Below are 20,463 nucleotides of genomic sequence, written 5' to 3'. Positions count from 1 at the left end.
AACAGCTTAAGTTGTATAGTGAAAGGAAACTATTTTAGTAATAGTACAAAAAGGTTTTTTATGTCCTGAAACTTTCTTCAGCCATCTTTGTTCAGGAATTAACACTTTACAAATCAATTCAGTTTGTTAACATTACAATGGTTAATGCATCAAGTATCATGAACTAACACTGAAATACAAATTTTCTACTGGATTAATTTATCTAGGTTAAAGCTTAAACCTCATTCACACAGACCTCTGGTCCCAGAAAATACCCGTAAAATTGCCAGACAAGCGTCTGTGTGAACAAAAACTCGTTCCGTTAATCTTCTGGGATCGTTGCCGGAAAGAGGACCTAGTAAGATACGCGGGTAACCCTCTGTGTGAACAAGAATGCCATAAAGGGCGTGTCGAAGTGAGGACGCGCGCGTCATCATCACAACACAAGTTATGGTTCAGCTCCTTACAACGAGAGATAACATGTATATAAACATTCACCACGAGAAATGTTGCAAACTAACATGTATATAAACATTCACCACGAGAAATGTTGCAAAACTAGATTGAAGCAGTTATCAGGAAATGATATATGAGACGCATAAACAATGAAGCACGTGCCGTAGTGAGGACGCGCGTGTCATGGCAACATGAAGTTGGTTCAACTCTTTAAAATCAGGGATTTACAACATTCACTACGAGAAATGTCAGCATACTAGACTGAAGCGGATATCAGGTAAGTTAGCTCGTTACTTACTGCGTTGAAACGGAGATCATTCAGCAGCATAAAAGAATATCGCGTCACGTGCTCATTTGAGCTATAATAAACGAAAATACCCGCATGTCATCCCAACGAGATATATTGTTCAGCTCCTCAAAATGCGGGTTTTAAATGCATATAAACAATCACGATGAGAAATGTCTGAAAACTGTATCAAAGCAGAAATCAGGGAGCTTGTCAAATATACACTCTGAAGCTGAGATCATTCACCAGAATAGAACTGTGCATTCACGCGCTCCTTTGTAGTCTTATCATAAACAAAAATGCACGCGAGTTGTTTCTGGAGAGAGAAATAATAAATAATATGCAAACTTCAGACGCTGCGTAGAAGAGAGGGCGGGACTTTCAACATGTCACGTGTCTTTCCGGGACCATCAGATGCCGTGTAAACTTGGCTGTGTGAATGAATAAAATATCAAGCGGTCCCGTAAAATTCCAGGATGCCTGTCCCGTGTATCTTACGGAATATCTGTGTGAAAAGGGCTTTATTGTAATCAATTATCTTTCAACCCGGGGAGGCAGCCTTCTTGGCCTTAACTTAGCACCCTCTTCTTTACGTTACATTAGCAATACGCACGCTTATAATGTTGATTCATAGCTGCAGCAAATTTAGCTGCTTGTGCTATCGTGTATTGTGTTGTGCTATCTGTCGATTTTCTGTGCTATCCACTGCTTCTATTAATGTAAAGCTGCTTTGAAACAATCACCAATTGTGAAAAGCGCTATATAAATAAAATTGAATTGAATTGAATTAACTGTCAATTTATTTTGTGCATAATACATTAACTGAAGCTAAACCTGTATGGGTTTCTTTATTCTAATGAACAAGATATTTTGATAAATGATGGTAAGCACACAGCTGCAGGTACCCATTGACTTTCATAGTAAGAAAACAAATCAGTGTGTCTATGCACGGGGCAACAAATCCGAGTTTCTTTGGATACCTAAAGGGGTCCCTCAGGGGTCTATTTTGGGACCTATTCTGTTTTCTATGTTTTATAATGATTTAGGTAAGGACGTTCAAGCAAAAGTTCACTTTTATTCTGATGTCATTTATACATATGCTCCTTCCATAGCACAGGCTGTGCAAGAGCTTCAGACTGCATTTCAGTCATTACAAACTGCTCTGCTCAATTTAAAATTGGTTTTAAATCCTCAGAAAACGAAGTACATGGTCTTTTCAAAAACTCGCCTACAGTTGCTTATTGATCTTAGCATTTTTACATCTGAATCCATTGAAAGGGTACCCACGTACAAGTACTTGGGTATATGGATAGATGACAAACTTTTATTTTTATTAACATATTGCTAATGTAGTTAAAAAGCTCAAAATAAAGATTACAATTTATTTTAGAATTAAATCTAGTTTTACTTTTAATGCCGAAAAAAAAACTTGTGGAAGCTACTTTTCTGTCTGTGACTGATTATGATGACAAAGCACCCAGCTCTAAGGCTACATTCACACTGCAGGTGAAAGTGGCCAAAATCGACTTTTTGCGCAAGTGTGACCCATATGTGATTTTCTTATGACAGTCTGAACAGCACAAATCCAATTTTATGCAGGTCTTAAAATGCTCAGTTCAGAGATTGTTTTTGGGCTGTTTTTCCTATTATCATTTAAATGGACAGCCATCAGTCTCATGTGTAAACCGTATGTGGCCCTGAGTTGACCTGCATGCGCAGAAGACATGATGTCAGACACAGCGCGTCTTTCATATGTGGTCTTAAATTGGATACATATCTGATGTATTGCAATTCGACTTTTTCCATGCTTATTTCGGTGCTGCGTCTGACATCATGTCGTCTTCTGCGCATGCGGGTCACTTCAGGGCCGTATACGGTTTACACAAAAAATCTCCAAACTGAGCATTAAGACCTGCAGTGTGAACCAAGCCAAAGATTTATCACAACATTATAAACTTCAATTCAAAGCAGCAGACATTCCATACTTGATACCATAAAATCCACATGATCAAAGGGTCAGTGATGTCATAGTGGAAATAAATCCAAGACCCATGTATTTCATTCCATAACAGTGAGCAATGAACTCCACCAGTAAGGGAATTCAAGGTTAATAACCACAAAGCATGTTAAATGGGTCAGGTCATTACACTGCAGTCAATGTTGTGGTTATTACAAGAGAAAAACCAGCATATGTAGTACAGAAGAGACCTGTTCTGTACCTTCAAACGCTCGTGCAGCATCCAAGAGATGTGACCAGTCGAGACCAGAAGTGGGGTCAGGAAGAGGAATTAGTCCAGCGTCTGCCAGCTTGGCCTTGTCTGCCAGTGAACCATCAGAGAACCAGAGCTCATCTGTAAAAATAATAAACACGGTTCATCTTTGCAACCCTTCCCCCATCAACATTACAGTTCACCCGTACCCCACCCCAAAATCTCTGTGTGTTCGGTTTCTAAATAAAGCCCACTGATGGAGTGAGTCTCTAGAGAATTTAATACCATTGCCAGCAATGGTGAGTGGTCCCTCTCTGGGATTATGTAAATTAATGCTCCATTTAAAATTTTACACACACGCCATTTTAAACATATACACAAGTTTAATTCAAAACACTGCATTTCGCTTTTCTTTTATTTGGTAATACCAGTTGTGATCAAGTATTTAAGGGATATTTCCCTTAAATTCCCCAAAATGTTGTTCTAAACCTGTATGAATTTCTTTTTTCTGATGAACACAAAAGAAGATATTTTGATAAATGATGGTAAGCACAAAGCTGATTGTAACCATTGACTTCCATTGTAGGAAAACAATTACGATAAAATTTATTGGTTACCGTCAACTGTGTGCTTACCATCATTTATCCAAATATCTTCATCATTTATCACAATACTTCCATAATATTTGTTTTCCTTCTATGTAAGTCAATGGTTACAATCAACAGCAAGCCAACCAACATTTATCAAAATATACTTCTTGTGTTCATACAGGTTAAGATGAGAAAATGACAGAACTATCCCTTTAATAGTGATGTTTTTGCATCATTAATCGACAATAGCTCAGTTAACTCAGCAGGCGTCATGAGGGTTGCAGACACAGAGCTACACCTATAAACAAACCAAGATGAACTGTTTCACAACATGCTTTAGGAACTCCCTAGCTGCGATTTCATTTAAGGGAAATTATCTGAAAATCTGACTTTTTCCATGTTTAAGTGCTATAATTGGGTCCCCAGTGCTTCTTTCAACCAAGAAAATGTGAAAAAGACCAACCCAGTAACTTAGTTTTGATAAACCATTCTCTGCAAGCATGTGAAAAAAGAGCTAATTGAAATTTGGCTCCCCTTGTGATGTCAGAAGGGAATAATACCACCCCTTAATCTGCACTATCCAACCACAACAGTGCTATTTAGTAGAGAGATCAGCTCATTTGCATTTAAAAGGACACACCCAAAACGACACATTTTTGCTCACACCTACAAAGTGGCAATTTTAGCATGTTATAATAAATTATCTGTGTGGTATTTTAATCATAAACTTCACTTAAGAACTCTGGGGACACCAAAATGTCCCCTTTAAAGATTTGTGTAAAACTTTAGCATTAATTTATAAACGCAGACAAAAAACCAATGTTGTGCGACTAAAATGTCATTATGTTGTCTCACAATGTCCAAAAACCGTGGCGATCAGCGTGTTCTGACTTTATATGGCGTCACGCAGAACGACATGCAGATGGCATCTAAATACTATGAGAGCGCCTTGAATGCAGAGCAGTCGACTTACGAATTGCTCGCACAGTATTTTGATATCATGTGCTTGAGCGTTCTTATGACGCCACATGAAGTCGAACACAACTCTACAACTTTTGTCTTGTCCTCAAACCAAACACACCGCGTCATATTTAAAGAATGATCATGCGACTTTTAAGCACGCAAGTAAACAACATGTAAATGCGAAAAAACTGTTTCTATTACAATTTTGTGATATTACTTTATTGAATTTACAGAGCGTAAAAAAAAACGTTTGCCTATATATGGAAGTTTACGTTAAATTGTTGCGTTTCCATTCGCCTCATTTTCAAAATCGCTATTTCAATTTGTGCAATTCAAAGTGCAGCTTATGAAAACTTGACCATCTGAACAGAAACAAAAGACACACTAGCACTGGTGTCACCATTTAACAGCTTTACCTTAGAAAACTTTAAAATCTTTTTCATCCAATACTTTGCTTAGTTTTTCTCTTTGTACTGTCAAATGATTTCTCATCCAAATGTTTTAGAGGATTCTCATCTCCTCAGAGAAAACACCCCTGATAGCAAGATCCAAACAAGAGTATGAACATACTGACAATTTTCTCTTCATTTAATTTTTCTTTGTTTCCTTTTTATCCTGTAGGCAAAACAGTAACATTTCAAAAGATTCTTCACCGGAGGTTCAATCAAAGCATGCATACTTGAACAACAATCGTTGACCTTAAAAGACTTTGACTAAATAATTTACTTTACCATAGAGAACAATTACACTTTAACCATTCATTTACAAATAATGAGCACTTTGATTAGAAGAAAATTGAGACGATCAGCAGAGATTTCACCTACAGTAAATAGGAAAGTAATTTTCAACTCCCAATACAGGTCAAAGTCATTATTCGCAATACCAAATCTTCCCTTCGTATCAAAATTGCCAAAAATATAAATGGACTTTTGGCCAAACACTCAAAAGTGCCAAAATGTCTAATGTACCTTTAGGCAGGGAATCAAAAGTGCCAAGTAAAATCAGATGTAGGTGACCTAGCACATACTGACTAATGCACCTAAAATCCGCTCACGAGGGCAGACAGAAAGACCTCTCTTTGGATCGGAGAGGTGAGAGTGATTTGAATAATGAATGAAGTTGGCTGGCGTAGAGTTCTCCCATTATACGAAAGGAACCGTTTGTCTCTGACAGCTGGAGAGCGGCTCAAGTGTCTGCATGCAAAAACAAGCCAAGAGGCGTATGGTGCCATTCACACGGGTCACATTCTTGCATTCGGTCTGCCCGATTCTTTAATTGTTACTCTATATCAGGATTTCCAATATATAAAATGCAAAATGTTTTTGTAATATTGACCAGCCTAGTGTGCGTAAAACAATAATGTTACTGTAATTTAAAGCATACTTTCATTCCATAATAATTTATGAGACATGCAGTATAATAGTATGATTAGCACCGAGTCTCTTGCGTATTAGCAGCAGATTTATAGTACTATTATTTGCTTCATTACTAAGTACCACATTAAAGCCAGTAGAGGATAAAATTACTGTAACAGGAAGGAATGTGTCGAACTTACTGAGGAGATGGAAAAATCTGCTATGAGCCAAAAAAAAAGGGTAATTTATTCTCATTATCATCAACTTGTGTCTTGCAGTCAGTTAGGCTATAAAATCTCAGCTGATACAATGATAGATTTAGGGATGATGTTGACAGATTATCATTATTGGGCCAGACTGTGCAACTGTCTCGCTAGATGTATGACTATCCGCATTTTACATTTTGCACAATAATGTTAATGATATCAGATGTGATAGGGCAAAAACTCACTTTTGAGTTGACCAGCTGCATGCTTCAGGCTCATGCGAGGAGGTAAGGTGCTGTGGTAGGGCAGCGTGCTGGTGAAAAGGATGTCATTGGGCATGGCTTGGTCCAACATGGAGCTGCGGGAGCTGGCCAATGACAGTGCCCTCCGGTGGCTACTGCACAAGCTTTCGTCAGACAGGGTCCGGTAGAGGGAGCGCCGTGGAGACTGACCGACATTCGGGATCTGAAAGAACAAAAATGAGAGGGGAATGAGATGGATGAGACGGACAATAAGAGGAAAACAAAGAGAAAGGACAAAGATGCAAGAGAGAAAGAGAGAGAGAGAGCGGTGGTGAGGGAAGCAAAAACATTATTCATCAGAATCTGATTATGTGAAAGGCTCTGCAATATTGTTAATAAAACAGCCACGGCAATAAAGCACATATCACTTAATTGAATTGTGGGAGAGAAGTTGGGGGGGAATAGATGAGGAACATGAGAACCAGCAGGGGACCAATCGGCTGCAGTGACTGTGTGTGTCTTAGAGTCTGGCCTATTAGAGTCATTGAATTCTCATCAATAATGCAGGTGCAATGGACACGGACCGGACAGGGGGTCTATTGGTGGGGGGAGGGACCCTTAACAGACAGACAATTAGATCTGTGAACATGACAGAGGACCAATGGACCTTGAAGGTGACAATTTTATAATGGTCTTTAGGAATTAAAATGAATTAGCACAATTTAGCACTAAAGCCTAATGCAGTGATTTCTTGCAATGCAAAGGTTTAAGACCCCTACAGGATCTTAAACAGCAGATATCAAACTATGATATTTCACTATTTCACAAAAACAATAGAACAATCAAGACTCTGGTAACAATTTTACTTTAAGTGTCAAAGTTGGAAAAAAGGTACAAGAATGCATTTAAATGTGAAAACCATGAAACGCATTAAATGCATGACCTTGACCCGCGTTAGCACCATGCCCTATTGAAATTCACATTATAATTGCTAGTCATTCCCCAGCTGTAATGTCAATGTAGAATTGTAAATGTTGCATAGCCTGAAAAATGGAAATGTGACCTTTGTGCAGGATGAGACTAGTTAGGTCTCTAGTAACATACATTGTAAGTGACTACACTAGATAAAATACAGTTTATAGAGCCATAAGCAAGAAAAGCATGCATGCATGCATAGGAAGCTTCGAAGAACTGTGAGCAGAACGAGATCGTATGACTGACAGAAGCCCATTTGTGACCCGATTTCCTCCAGATTTAGAAACAAGATGCTGATTGGCTCATTTATTTGTAACACACAAGGAATACATTTACTTCAACTTTAATTGTTTTTTCCATGTTCTAGCTGAGGCACCATTTGCTGAACACATTCATCTTCCAGAACTCACCTTGCCGTGACCCGCCTGTGCTGAGGGACTGTCATGTAGCAGCATCCTGAGGAAACCCTCCTTAGAGAGTGTCTGAAGCTTTTCACCAGCACTATTAACCACTTGAGACTGATCTGTCAAATACAGACTCCTGGGACAAATGAAGATAAAGGGGGAGAGGGCGATAACAAGAAGGAACAAAAGGAAAAATTAAGAAAACAGACAAACAAACAAACAAACATTAGCCATGAGTTTCAGTGTATTATTTGCAATCAGACTTGAAATATTAAAGTGCCTCTGCATTATATAGATGATGTTGTTTATTGTCAATGTGCTAAATTCTTTAGCAACATAGCAAACAGGGGCTTTTCCATAGGAAGTACAAGGAATATAAGGGCAGAGGGGTTACGGTAGTGGCAAACAGCTGATGTGTCTCATTGGTAAAGGGATTAAATCAGGTCAGGGCTCTTGTGACCTCCACGGTGTAGACGTGCCATTCTTAACAATGAGAGGGAAGGTAACATCACAAAAATTCAGGGTCAAATGATGACTAAACTACCTTGAGGTCCTCATAACTGTCTTTAGGAGCAAAGACAACAAGATTTCTGACCCACTGCTGGCAAGCGCAACAGAAAGAAACAAAAAATGATTACACACAGAGATTTAATTAGATTCAACTTCTTTGACACAAGACACGTGTGAATCTCAGTCATACATTGTTTGCTTCTGGAAAACTTTGTCTTTACCCAAAGAGCCTGTCAATCAAATCTCATCTGGGTTAGATTAGGCCTGATGTCTGTAATGTGAAGTGGCAGGTGTCGAAGAGATTTTGTCTGGAAATGGTTGTTTGTTGACACAGATAATTTCCAGAAAAACTTGTTAAAGACCTAAAAGGTTTTCTAAGTAGGGCTGTAACGATAAATCGCGTGTCCCATTAAAAAGACCTGTCTAAAATCGATTCTGCATCGCAAGGCTGCGATTCTTTAGGTGCGTTCCATTCGACCGTAAGTCCCTGCGAAGTGGACTTCATAGGGTATTCCGCCATCTAAAGTGAGATTCCAATCCGAAGGGAGCGAACATGTTCAGTTCGAAGGGCACTGCGCACGGCATAGGGAATCAGGGAACATCGATACATCACTTCACAGGAAGTGGAGAGCGATAATCAACCAACTGTCAATGCGCGCATCACGTGATCACCAGTCAGAACGGTCAGACCGCTATGCAATTATATGACAATCGTTTAAAAACACATATATACACTTTGTTAACCAAATAAAAGTTTACTTTCATATTTGCATGACAGTTACAGCAAGGCTTCAATTCTGTTAATAGTCAAGTAATAGCAGCAATAGTCAATTAAAGTATATAATAAACATACGTTTTTCATTACGTAGATTTTTTTTATTGTATAGTGTACATATTTTAAATGTAATAGTAAATAAAAATTAAAATATGATTGTAGTCCTATGTATATTTATGTTATATCAATCTGCGCGACCCCGTCGTTGACTTTCTTTGATGACGTTTGCAGGCCGTTCCCAATGAGCGGTTATTGTCCGTGAAGTCCACTTCAACTGATGTACCGTGCACAGGGAGTAGGGAGCAGTGAACACTCCGTAGGGACCCTGTCGAATGGAACGCACCTTTTGTTTCATGCGCAGCTTGTGAGTGTACTATGGTGTTTTGGTCAGTAAGAAGTCCTATCAATCTAAAATCATAGTCTTTTATAACATGCATTTAGAAAACAAAATCGTTAAACAAAATCATTCAAAAAAATTCTTTATTATCATGAAAATACCTGAAACAATCTGAAGAACGGCGATATAAATATCCTTCTAGACATTTTCTGGAATAGCGTCCGTAATGCTACTTCTTCTGTGGCACAATTGGAGTTTCTGCACGAGAGCGCCCCCTGGCTTTTGGATGTGGCAGCATTTCACCGTAATTCATTTAAATTCATTAATTGAGAAAACGCGCATTTGCACGATTAATCGTTACAGCCCTATTTCTAAGTGTTAATGCTATGCTAATGTATTAGTCAAATTTATGACTACTGCTTGTAAAACAACGTGTTACAGAATAAAGCAATTTAAAAATTTCAACTATAACACCAATCTTGCTACAAACTGACAATAGCTGCGTTTCCATTCCCCTTAAAAAACCTACAAATTAAAATAGCGAATTGAAAATGGAATCACAGCAACTTCGTATAAACTGCGAAATATCACAAAAAGTTTTTACGCTAAAGTGAGATGTTTTTCAGGCAGTTCAAGGAATATATTGCAAAATTGCAATGGTAAGGTTTTTTTTGCCTTTACAGGTCACCTAATTTGCGTAAAAGTCACATGATCATTATTTAAAGGGGACATATCATGAAAATCTGTCTTTTTCCATGTTTAAGTATAATTGGGTCACTAGTGCTTCTATCAACATAGAAAATGTGAAAAAAGATAAACCCAGTAACTTAGATTTGGTAAACCATTCTCTGCAAGCATTTGAAAAAATAGGTAATTGAAATTTGGCTCCCCCTGTGATGTCAGAATGGGATAATACCGCCCCTTAATCTGCACTATCCAACCACGTCACTGCCATTTGGTGCAGAGATCAGCTCATTTGCATTTAAAAGGACACACCCAAAACGGCTTTTCCAGAGAGAACAGAATTATGTTTTAGTCGCATAATATTGGTTATTGGAAACGCTATCATTTTGCAATCGTTTGTTGTTGACAAAAGATTTTGCGTAATCTTTAATGGAACTGCAGATACTTTCTATGTTCAAATGTATGGTAAAGATGTTTCCTTTATAGTAGTGTTTTTTACCTAAATTGTCTTGCTGGCCCCTCTTCCTCCTCTAGGAAGTGGTCGTTGACTCCTTTCTTCCAGCCAGCCAAATACTTTTCACCTTGTGACTGACAGCTGTGTGAGTGTTTTTCCCGCCCTCCCCCTTGAGTCGCGTCAGTGGGAGAGATAATGTAGATCTTTGAGGGGTCAATGGAGCCGGAGTTCTTAGAACAGCGTTCAGATGGGCTTCCAGAATGACGAGAACCACTGGGAAAACAATAGAGAATCATTGTGTTACCAACACAAAACGAACATCCAATTTAGAAACTGATTCATCTTGAATGGGTCATGAAAAGTAGGCTCAAGCAGTTCATCTTGGTGTAATATGATGCCTACCATAGCAGGCACTACAAATGCTCAAGGCAAGAACATAAGAAGAGTCAACACACAGCTGAAACAACATCAACAACAGCAAAGATGTCTCCATGCAAAGCCTTCTGAACTTCCAACTAGCCCCTATTATGTTGTTGGCTCACCCTACAGAGCAGGAATGGCAGTGGAAAATGCTTTGGGTTGATGATGTGCTGTTTTGGCTGCTTGTGTCTCTTGCCTCAGCTTTACTAAATTAAATGATGGGCTTTTTTAACCTTAGCAAGTTCTCCATCTGCATCCATCTGTATTCAGTAACAATAATTCTAAATATTTTACTCAAAAGTTTTTTCTGAAACTAAATCCTAACTCTGACTGAAGCAGTTCATCACAGATAAGAAATGCTGTTTGATCATCTTCTGAACATCACGGGCCAAAACAAAAATCAAATAAGCTTTTATAAGGCTCCCATTGTTTTGGCTTTAGGCAAGTGAATCAAAAGTTGTCAGAAATAATACTCATCCATTCTCTTGATTATATTTGGAACTCAACGTGTTTTTGCTATGCGAGTTTCTAAACTGAAAAAGCAAGGCTATCTTTAAGATGTGGAAAGCTACGTACTGCCAAAATTGAATAAAAAACACAAGATGAATAATCAGCCTTAAGGAAGACGAGCATAATTGGGCCAGACATGGGTTTTGGACCCCAATGTGATGCATTTACATCAGATGCATTCTAGTATTCAAAACTGAGTGCAATGGCATGGAACAAAACACAGGGGGATTGAGACACACCTTTAAAATTCTGACTGTTTTTAACCTGACACAAATGGGTCTGAAAATGCAACATTCACGATGCAATAAGCAAAAAATCCATCTGAACAAGCTTTTTGATGTGCTAAGTAGGCACACTATGATAAACCCTGGATTCCCCTGTAACATTAGCGTTCCGTGGGGGTCGAAATGACCCAAGAAATTGAAAGAGTAATTACAAAAAATATATACATTTTTATGATACAAATAATATATCATTTTTTGTTTACTTTCCATCTATACATTAATGCTGTGTTTTGGTAGCCTAGAAATCTAGACGCACCCTAGCGGCCGCAAAATATATTTGCTGCCAGGGTTTAGTCTAGGCACTCACAATACACTTAACAGCTCCAAAAACCAAAATTTGGTCAGGCCAATCACATCGTGTGTAGCGTCTGTGGGGCGGGCTTAACATGATGACGACAGAGCTGCGACGGTTCCTACTTGAAAACTTCGTTCTTCGTTGCTCTGATTGGTCATAGCGCTATCCTATTGCGTGCAGAGGCATTTTGAGGGACAACCTTATATCCCGCCCCTTGCATTGAGCCGTTTGTGTGAAGAGTTGCCAGACCTTACATCTTGATGTACACTCTAAAAAAAAAAGGTTCTTTGAGGTTCTATATAGAACCATGGGGTTCTTTACTTGGCCAATAGAACCTTTTACCAAAAAAAGGGTTCCATATAGAGCCCTTGGAGGGCAAAGAACCTATTTTATTAAAATGGTTCTATAATTCACGTTTGTGACTGAAGTGTAAACTAAAGATTACACAATAATTACAGACCTACACAACTCATTTACAAACCTACACAACTCATTCACAAACCTTTTTGTGTCAATAGGCTGTGGTCAAATAAAGAGAGAGTCAACAAATAGGCTATTCATATTTATTGTATGATTTATTTCCTGTGAGCTTTTTTATGCAAGTTTGTACATTAGCATGAAACTTACAGTGCAGTTTGCGTTTTTGGTGAATAACCAGGTGTTTTCTTTATTTTGTACATTCTATATTGTCAATGTTTAATTTAACCTGAAGGGGCATTAAATACAAATAATCGCAAAAGTGCCCTCTGGTGGCGTATATATGCGTTGCACCATAAGCGAAGATGAGCCTCCAGACCTGACAGGTTTTTTTTCAAACTGAGGAGTTCGGACTCCGGACCGGCATTTCTGCTTGTTGGTACCCTAAGGTAAGTACACTCTAAAAGTTGGGTTATTTTGTTTGGTTGTTTTATCAGTGTTGGGTAGTTTTTGTGTAACCCAACTTGTTGGGTTATATGTTGGGTAATTTTGAAGCAGAGCCAGCTTAATAGATACATAGCTGTTTCTCAATATTACTTTCTCTAGTCCACAAAATGTATTTTAAACATAAGTTCAGGCGAGAATATATATGTATAATGTTCAAATTTGCAGTCGGTTTGTAAAGTGAATGCCAATTTTAAAGTTTAATTACACAAAGTCGGAATGTTACCGGCATGACCACCGGGTGTCAGTGTTGTTCTTCCCCAGAGAGAACTCATCCCTTCCCCCACACAGACGCGTCAGTGCCTCTCACTGCAACGATACCTGAATCGGGAGTTTACTAATTCACCTCAGGATTCATGAACGGTTTTTCGTCGACTTATCTTTGATTTATTTGAAGGAAAAGGTTTGTATCATTGTTTTTAATCATTTAAACTATTTCTGAATGCAAAAGTATGCAAAATTATGGTTCACATGACATAACTGTTATTAAACTAGTTTTATTAGCTTCCGTTGGCTAGTCTGTAATGCCCAGTAAATCTAAACGATGTTTATGCTTGCTTTTAAATGATTTAAATATTTCGTTTGATCAAACGTTTTATGAAATATGTCTAAAACATGGCTTGTTTTAATAATTTTAGAAACGTTACAATGTAACGTATTCTAATGGTTTAGAAATTCAGTTTAAAACAGATAACGTTAATATGAGGAAGAAACGTGTACGTTTTAAATAACTAATCGTTTGTTGTAAAAGTTGAAATCAAACTGATGCTTTTAATATCATGTTTAGATCATGAAACTTTAGCCTTGAGTTCACAGACAGGGTCACATATTGTGAACTCTCATTTGGTCTGTGTAAGTTACAGACATTTTTATCTTTTTCAAATGTTTTTGATGATGCCCACTTAAATCACAGTTTTGGCTCTTTTCCACAGACCCTGATGGATAAAAGATGGATATTTTTTTCCTGGAGAAGCTAAAACAATGTAACTTTGAGGTTCTGATACCAGCTTTTACAAAGTTATTTACAGGTAACATGAAAATGCACTTGTTTTTTATTATTTAAAGTGATATGTTGATATTACAATGAGGCATATCAAAGCATTTCTTTATTAAGAATCCCTGCTTATTTTGCTGTGAGTATGTCATTTTCAAAAGTGGTATGTAAGGTTGCACGATTAAAGGAATAGTTCACCCAAAAATTATATTAAATTCATGATTTACTCACCCCCAAGCCATTCGAGATGCATATGTCCATCATTTTTTTGACGAACACATTTTGAGATATTTTAGAAAATGTCTTAGATCTTTCAGTTAATCAAATGTAAAGTTACGGGGTCCACTCCTTCACGTCCAAAAAAATGTGCATCCATCCTTCACAAAAGAAATCCAAACGGCTCCATGATGATAAACAAAGGTCTTCTGAGGGTAATCCGCGCCGTTTTGTTGTAGAAATATCTATATTTAAACTTTATAAACAAAAATAACTAGCTTCCGGTAATACTGCCATCCAAGACTCCTCTGTATTCAGGACAGCTCTCATCTTAAATGCGGACGCGACCAAGATGGCGCCATTAGCAGAAGCTAGTTATTTTTGTTATATTTCTACAACAACACTGCACGGATTACCCTCAGAAGGCCTTTGTTTATTATCGTGGAGCCATATGGATTTATTTTGTGAAGGATGGATGCAAATATTTTTGGACTTGAAAGAGTGGACCCCATAACTTTACATTTGATTAACTGAAAGATCTAAAACATTTTCTAAAATAACTGAAAATGTGTTAGTCTGAAAAATGATGGACATATGCATCTTGGACGGCTTGGAGGTGAGTAATTCATGGGTTTAATATCATTTTTGGCCCAACTATCTCTTTAATTGTATAAAATTGTCAAGCCTATCTAATCGTTAAAGCTGGTTCTGTGATTAGTAGTGAATTGCCATCATCTGAAAACAGGTGAAGCACCGTTAACTACATGCCGTAGTTCACTGACAAGCTAGCCCATATAGCATTCATTATCGCATAAATTTACATTAAAGTTTTATTGAAAATGAATGCATGATTTGTCATTTTCAGAGTTCACCAGACTTCTCTGTGTTATTTCCTGACCATGCCGAAAAGCTATTTGAAACTTGGGCACTGCATTTTCCAGACAGAATCCTGCACTTCCCAGCCAAGAACCAGGAGCATCAACAAATCACCTCCAGGTACACTTGGGAATACAATAGTTGTTTGCTGTGTATTATGACAATAAAGTTACTAATTTAACCTAAACATTTATCTCTACAGAACCCCATGATGATATTCCATCTCCTGTCTACAAAAGTGGGAAGAAAATCTTAAGTCTATGTAAGTAATGGAAGTATTGCACACTTTGCTTTGCAAGCAACCTAAAACATTTAATATTTTGTTTATGAACTAGCAAGAAGACATGTTTACAAGTACGAATAGAGTTAAAACTCGGACAAGAAAAATTGTCTTTCACTCGCACATCCAAAACATTAACTTTAGGGACAAACGTTAATGATCAGCCATGTATTCATTACATAATATATGCTAATAAAGTGTTGGCTATATTAAGTAATAAGGGCAAGTATGCAGGTTGTTGCAAAATCTAAAAAATTGGGCTTACTGCCAGGTAAAGTGACGTGGCAGAATCTGAAATTACTGTGAATCTGAGTTATTGGCATGAACAAAGAGTATATTGTAAGGTTATTGAAATAAAACAGAAATTTATACATTTCATTACAATTAAACTAGATACTACATTTGTGTGTATGAAATATGAATTGTTTGGTTTTGTATAATAATGCTGCATCATGCATTTACAGTCTTTGCCTGCATTCTAACAAGTGTTTTGTCTGTTTTCAACAGGTTGGGACCAACATGGTTGCATTCTTCTGAGAGGCTGATGTGACAAAACCATTCCCATTTGTCCTTGGATTGGTAGATGGCGATCTCTGCCATCAAGCCTTCTTTGTTTTTGACAGACAGTCACTCCAGCAATACACCCTCCTTGGTGATGTTGACATGTTTTAAACTTTTTTTATGTTTTGGACATTAATTTTACTAAGCAGTGCACATCAGTGTGGGTGTTTTTGAAGACTGTTGTTTACAAACTCCCAAGAACGGAATCTCTTTCTATAAGAAATCTGTGTAGTTATTTGTCATGCTAAGGTGATAACTCATGTTGATCATATATTGACTGTTTGTGCAACTTTGTGTTGATCTTATGTGTTACATTAACCATTTCTTATTACACGGTTCTCTAAAATGCTAGATTCTGATTGGCCAGTCGTGACATTCTACTACTGCTCAAAACTAAAAACTCCAATGCTGCAAATCATTTTGACAGGTACAGTTTTATATTACACAAAAATTAAATATCAATGTCTATTAATTACATATCCGACATTAAATTTACAAATGATTAAATGTGTTCGTTACATTTGTCCTGAAGAAACTGTTGGGGCTTTTTTCTGTGATGACATGCTGCCAATACATTATCCCTTACTTGTACAACTTTTTACTTGATCTAATTGTAATGTTAACTGGGTATCTGTCATTTTAGATTGTGAGATATAATACTAATATATATATATATATATATATATATATATATATATATATATATATATATATATATATATATATATATATATATATATATATATATATATATATATATATATATATATATATAATTTATTTATTTATTTATTTATAATATATAAGCGTATGTATGTTTATTAAAAAGTGAAAATGCTTAATGGAAATAATTAAATAACTAAATGGTTGAATGAAATGAGACATTTTAAATGTAAACTAAAGTTTTGCTGTCTAATAAAGAATAAAGAGATGTGATTTTAAGTAATTTTTATAGATTTATATTTCTGTATAATACAATTAATAAATAGTAAACTTTTATAATTTTCTGGTTTGGTTATAATTTCTTATAAATAATAAATTACTCATAATAATAAAGAACCTTTAATGGTTCTAAATAGAACCATCTAACTTTGATTCAAAGAACCATTTGGGGTTCATTTTAATGAACCCATTAAAGTGGTTCTAAATTGAACCATTTGGGGGTTCCATATATGAAGCGAGTGATAGAACCATTTCTGGTCCGATATAGAACCATTTTTTTTAAGAGTGTAGGTCTGGCTAACCAGGCTAGTGTTTTGGTAGATATGAAGTACTTTTGTACCTGTATACCACTAAATTCCTAAACTAGACCATTAGCTTGTGTGTAAAATATCACATTTTTATGAAAAATTCACATAAATTATAATCTAAATTTAATTTAAATTGTTTTTAGATATATATCTAGATGTTATGTGTTGAATTTGGCTATCTGCTGGTTAGAAAACATAAAAGAATTACAGTTTAGGAAATAAATCATTTTGACCAGCAGAGGCCCATATAGACCCATTCATTTCACTGGATGTGGCCAACTGCTTACATCACTACTTTAGTGTTACATTTTGTGAATTTATGTATAGACCCCTTAAAAGTTTGTAAACATTGCAACGTCCCCGGGTGTGCGGGGCTTAACTAGAGGCAAAAAGAGCCGCGGACGCAATGTTGACAAGCGTAACCTAGCACGTTTTAGGAGGGATTTGTTAAACATGGATGCAGAAGGTGGTTCGGAACTGTCAATTGTAAATTAACTCTCGCGATTTGAACCAGGTTTTGGATATTTCCTAGACAACATATGAATTACTTTCGGGTGGTTTGGGGAATTTTGTCAAGGCTTATTGTCTAATGTAATCTATCGCTGGGCTAACTATGATTAGCAATGTGGATTATTTTAAGAAACCATTCAAAGGATGAAACACACATCTATCACTATATGTTTGTATTTAAGCTGAACAATAGCACTGAAGGTTGGCAACTTTTCACCTATAAAACAGAAACTTGCTGATTTGTACTAGATAAAACCAACACACCAGTACATATGCAACATAAAAGTGGCTTGGGGACTTAAAAGGGTTAAAACATCTGCAATTAAAAAAATCGAAATATAAATATCCAAATTTCTTCTAATCCTTAACATGCTTTTGCTCTCCATCTCTCACTTCATCTCTCTTACCTAGAAAGCGAGGATATCTCACTCAGATCTCCTGTGCTGCCATCGGTGGTGTGTCCGGTGGGCGTAGCAGGAACGTACCCCTGAGACAGAAACATCTTTGCCCTTTCCTCTTCCGTCTCACCCTCCTCTGGGTACTCCAGAGTCCATGGGAGTCCCGTATCAACCCTCATGACCATCCGTGATGGTCCCACGCCACTCAGCGGCAAGGGAGGTGCAGGAGGGGGCATGCAGGGCGCCGTATCTATTCCACTGTCCGTGGACGCCCCTTTTATGTAGGTAAGGCCAAGAGACTCGGGATCCATTGGGTCTCCAGAGCCGAAATGTTTGTCGTCGCTGCCGCTGGAAGCGTTGCTGGAGAGGGTGTTGTTACTGGAGTGACTGGAGCAATGACTGTGACAGCTCTTCTCACGCGTCTGAAAATTACAGTTGATTGGTTATAATGGTGACATATATACAGTATACTGTACATGATAATAGACTTTTCATTTGTGATGAAGAGCCTTTATACGGAGAAAAACATTTAAAACTTGACTTTTATTAAGGTCACATTCGAGAAACATTACACACTGCTTTCTGAGCAAACTTTATATTTTTTAAATAAAAGGTAGGCAAATGATTTCATCAAAATAAAACATTATCGTTTATGGTCAAAATACAGCTGGAGCCACGAAGCATCGACGTGCATTTATCCATTTAGCAAAAACAGCCACAGACAGATGAACCAGCTGCACCATTAGCACCTACTGTAACCAATCTCATGGAAAATGAATAATTGATTATTCTGTTAAATTGCATCGTCTAAATTTAAGCCCCTTCAAATAAATGGAAAGTGGATGATTTTTAAACTTTAATGCATGGCTTGTTTTGGAAGGTCTGCTAGCGCCCCCCATTCCTAGCTGGATAAAAGCCTCAGGCTTAAAGGAACAGTATGTAAGAAATGTATATCAATTAATCATAAAATGGCCCTGATATGTCACTAGACATTAGGAAATCATTTTCATTTCAAATACTTATATCACTCACAACAGTTGTCCGGCCAGGATATTTTCATTTAAAAAGTGGAGTTGCAGCCCTCAACTGATGTTTATGTTGTCATTTTGTGTATTGGCCACTAGTTGTGTGATTGCAGTACCTGTTTTAGCCACAAGTTTTGTGATTGCAATACCAGTTTTGGCCACAAACCTACATATTGTTCCTTTAAGCAAGGATTGTCGATAAACCATCACAAAAACCTGTGAGTTCAGAGTAACAAAACAACCAGTTTACTGGAAAAGTTAGTAACATTAGATAAACATGACCCATCACATCACATCTTTGCATCAACATCAGCCTACAAGCACAACGAGCAAGGTGACCTTTTCTTGCTTAGATATATCAGGTTGATTTTTACACAAGTTCCTAATGCTGAAACGCTCTCGCTATCACCGAGTTCATGGCCCATCAGCATGTCATTCTGTAACCGAGACCGTCTTCCTCATTCTTACGTCAATTCCTACAGGGTTAACATGTCTAGATGTGGCACCATGGGCCATCTGCCATAGATGTCAACCCCTCTTTGCACCACACCCGTAACCTCTCTCTTAGACAACCCACCCCAAGTAAAATGTGGCACGTTTGCAACATTGCCAACTACACGTTCCTGACTAATAAGGTCATTGCAGTCATCAGCCACATATAAACATGTAAACAGTTGCACGCACATGCATGCAAGCATATAACATATGCTGCGGTTCAAGTACAGTATGACGGTGTTAGTTTCCTGGTCAGTCTGTAAAGCCATGATAGCTCACTTAAAAATAAAATTCTGTTGTTGTTTCTCACCCTCATGTCGTTCCAGACATGTCTGACTTTGAAACACAAAAGAAACATTTTGAAGAATGTTGCTGCTCTTTCTTCCATAGAATGACAGTGAATGGAGACTAAAGCTGTCATTCATTTACATTCTTTTTAATGTCTCCTGTTGTCTTCCATGGATGAAAGAAAACCATGCAGGTTTGAAACAAAATAAGGGTGAGTTAACAATTGCAAAAATTTCATTTGGTTGCTTTGTTTCCATTACAGACTGACCTAGAAACGATCAGAGTCTGACCTTTGAAAATCTATCAATTAATAATAAAGCATGTAGAAAGAGATCACATCAACTTACTCTGTGGATTTTACCAGGTGAGTCTTTCGCACCTTGTCTGGAAAGACCTTTGTTAAGGATCTTGGTGGACGGGATGTGCCACTTTGCCTCTGGAACACAAGGCGACCCTGGAAATCATAGGCGTGATGTTATAGGACATCAATGCATTTGGTTAAGTCAGTAAAACACAAGGGCACAAGCAATTCATTCAAATGAAGTGGGTTAGGCGTTTACGTTCAATAGGACATCTGCACTGACAAAATATGCACCCCAGCTGTCACTGGGGCAGTACTTTAAGATACTAATATGTACCTCTGAAGTACTAATATAAATTCTTTAAATATTTCATACATTTTTTTTTGACAGTGTGAGGTGTAAACAAAAACAG

At 37.4% G+C, this 20,463-nt stretch overlaps 1 protein-coding gene across 1 annotated transcript in view; it reads right to left on the bottom strand.

The window, feature by feature from the left end:
* The window catches only part of LOC135718794 (signal-induced proliferation-associated 1 like 2), an 84,677-nt gene that overhangs the window by 5,697 nt on the left and 58,517 nt on the right, over positions 1-20,463 (bottom strand). The window contains exons 13-18 of the mRNA XM_065241041.2: positions 20,097-20,203; positions 17,951-18,363; positions 10,472-10,699; positions 7,673-7,802; positions 6,291-6,510; positions 2,941-3,072 (exon numbers count right to left, since the gene is read on the bottom strand). Coding sequence (XP_065097113.1) covers positions 2,941-3,072; positions 6,291-6,510; positions 7,673-7,802; positions 10,472-10,699; positions 17,951-18,363; positions 20,097-20,203 — 1,230 coding nt within the window. The remainder of the gene's footprint in view (positions 1-2,940; positions 3,073-6,290; positions 6,511-7,672; positions 7,803-10,471; positions 10,700-17,950; positions 18,364-20,096; positions 20,204-20,463) is intronic.

Source organism: Paramisgurnus dabryanus, chromosome 14, assembly GCF_030506205.2.
Source record: "Paramisgurnus dabryanus chromosome 14, PD_genome_1.1, whole genome shotgun sequence".
Lineage (NCBI taxonomy): Eukaryota > Metazoa > Chordata > Actinopteri > Cypriniformes > Cobitidae > Paramisgurnus > Paramisgurnus dabryanus.
The sequence above is the reverse complement of the archived record's forward strand: the minus strand, read 5'-3'. Positions and strand labels throughout refer to the sequence as shown.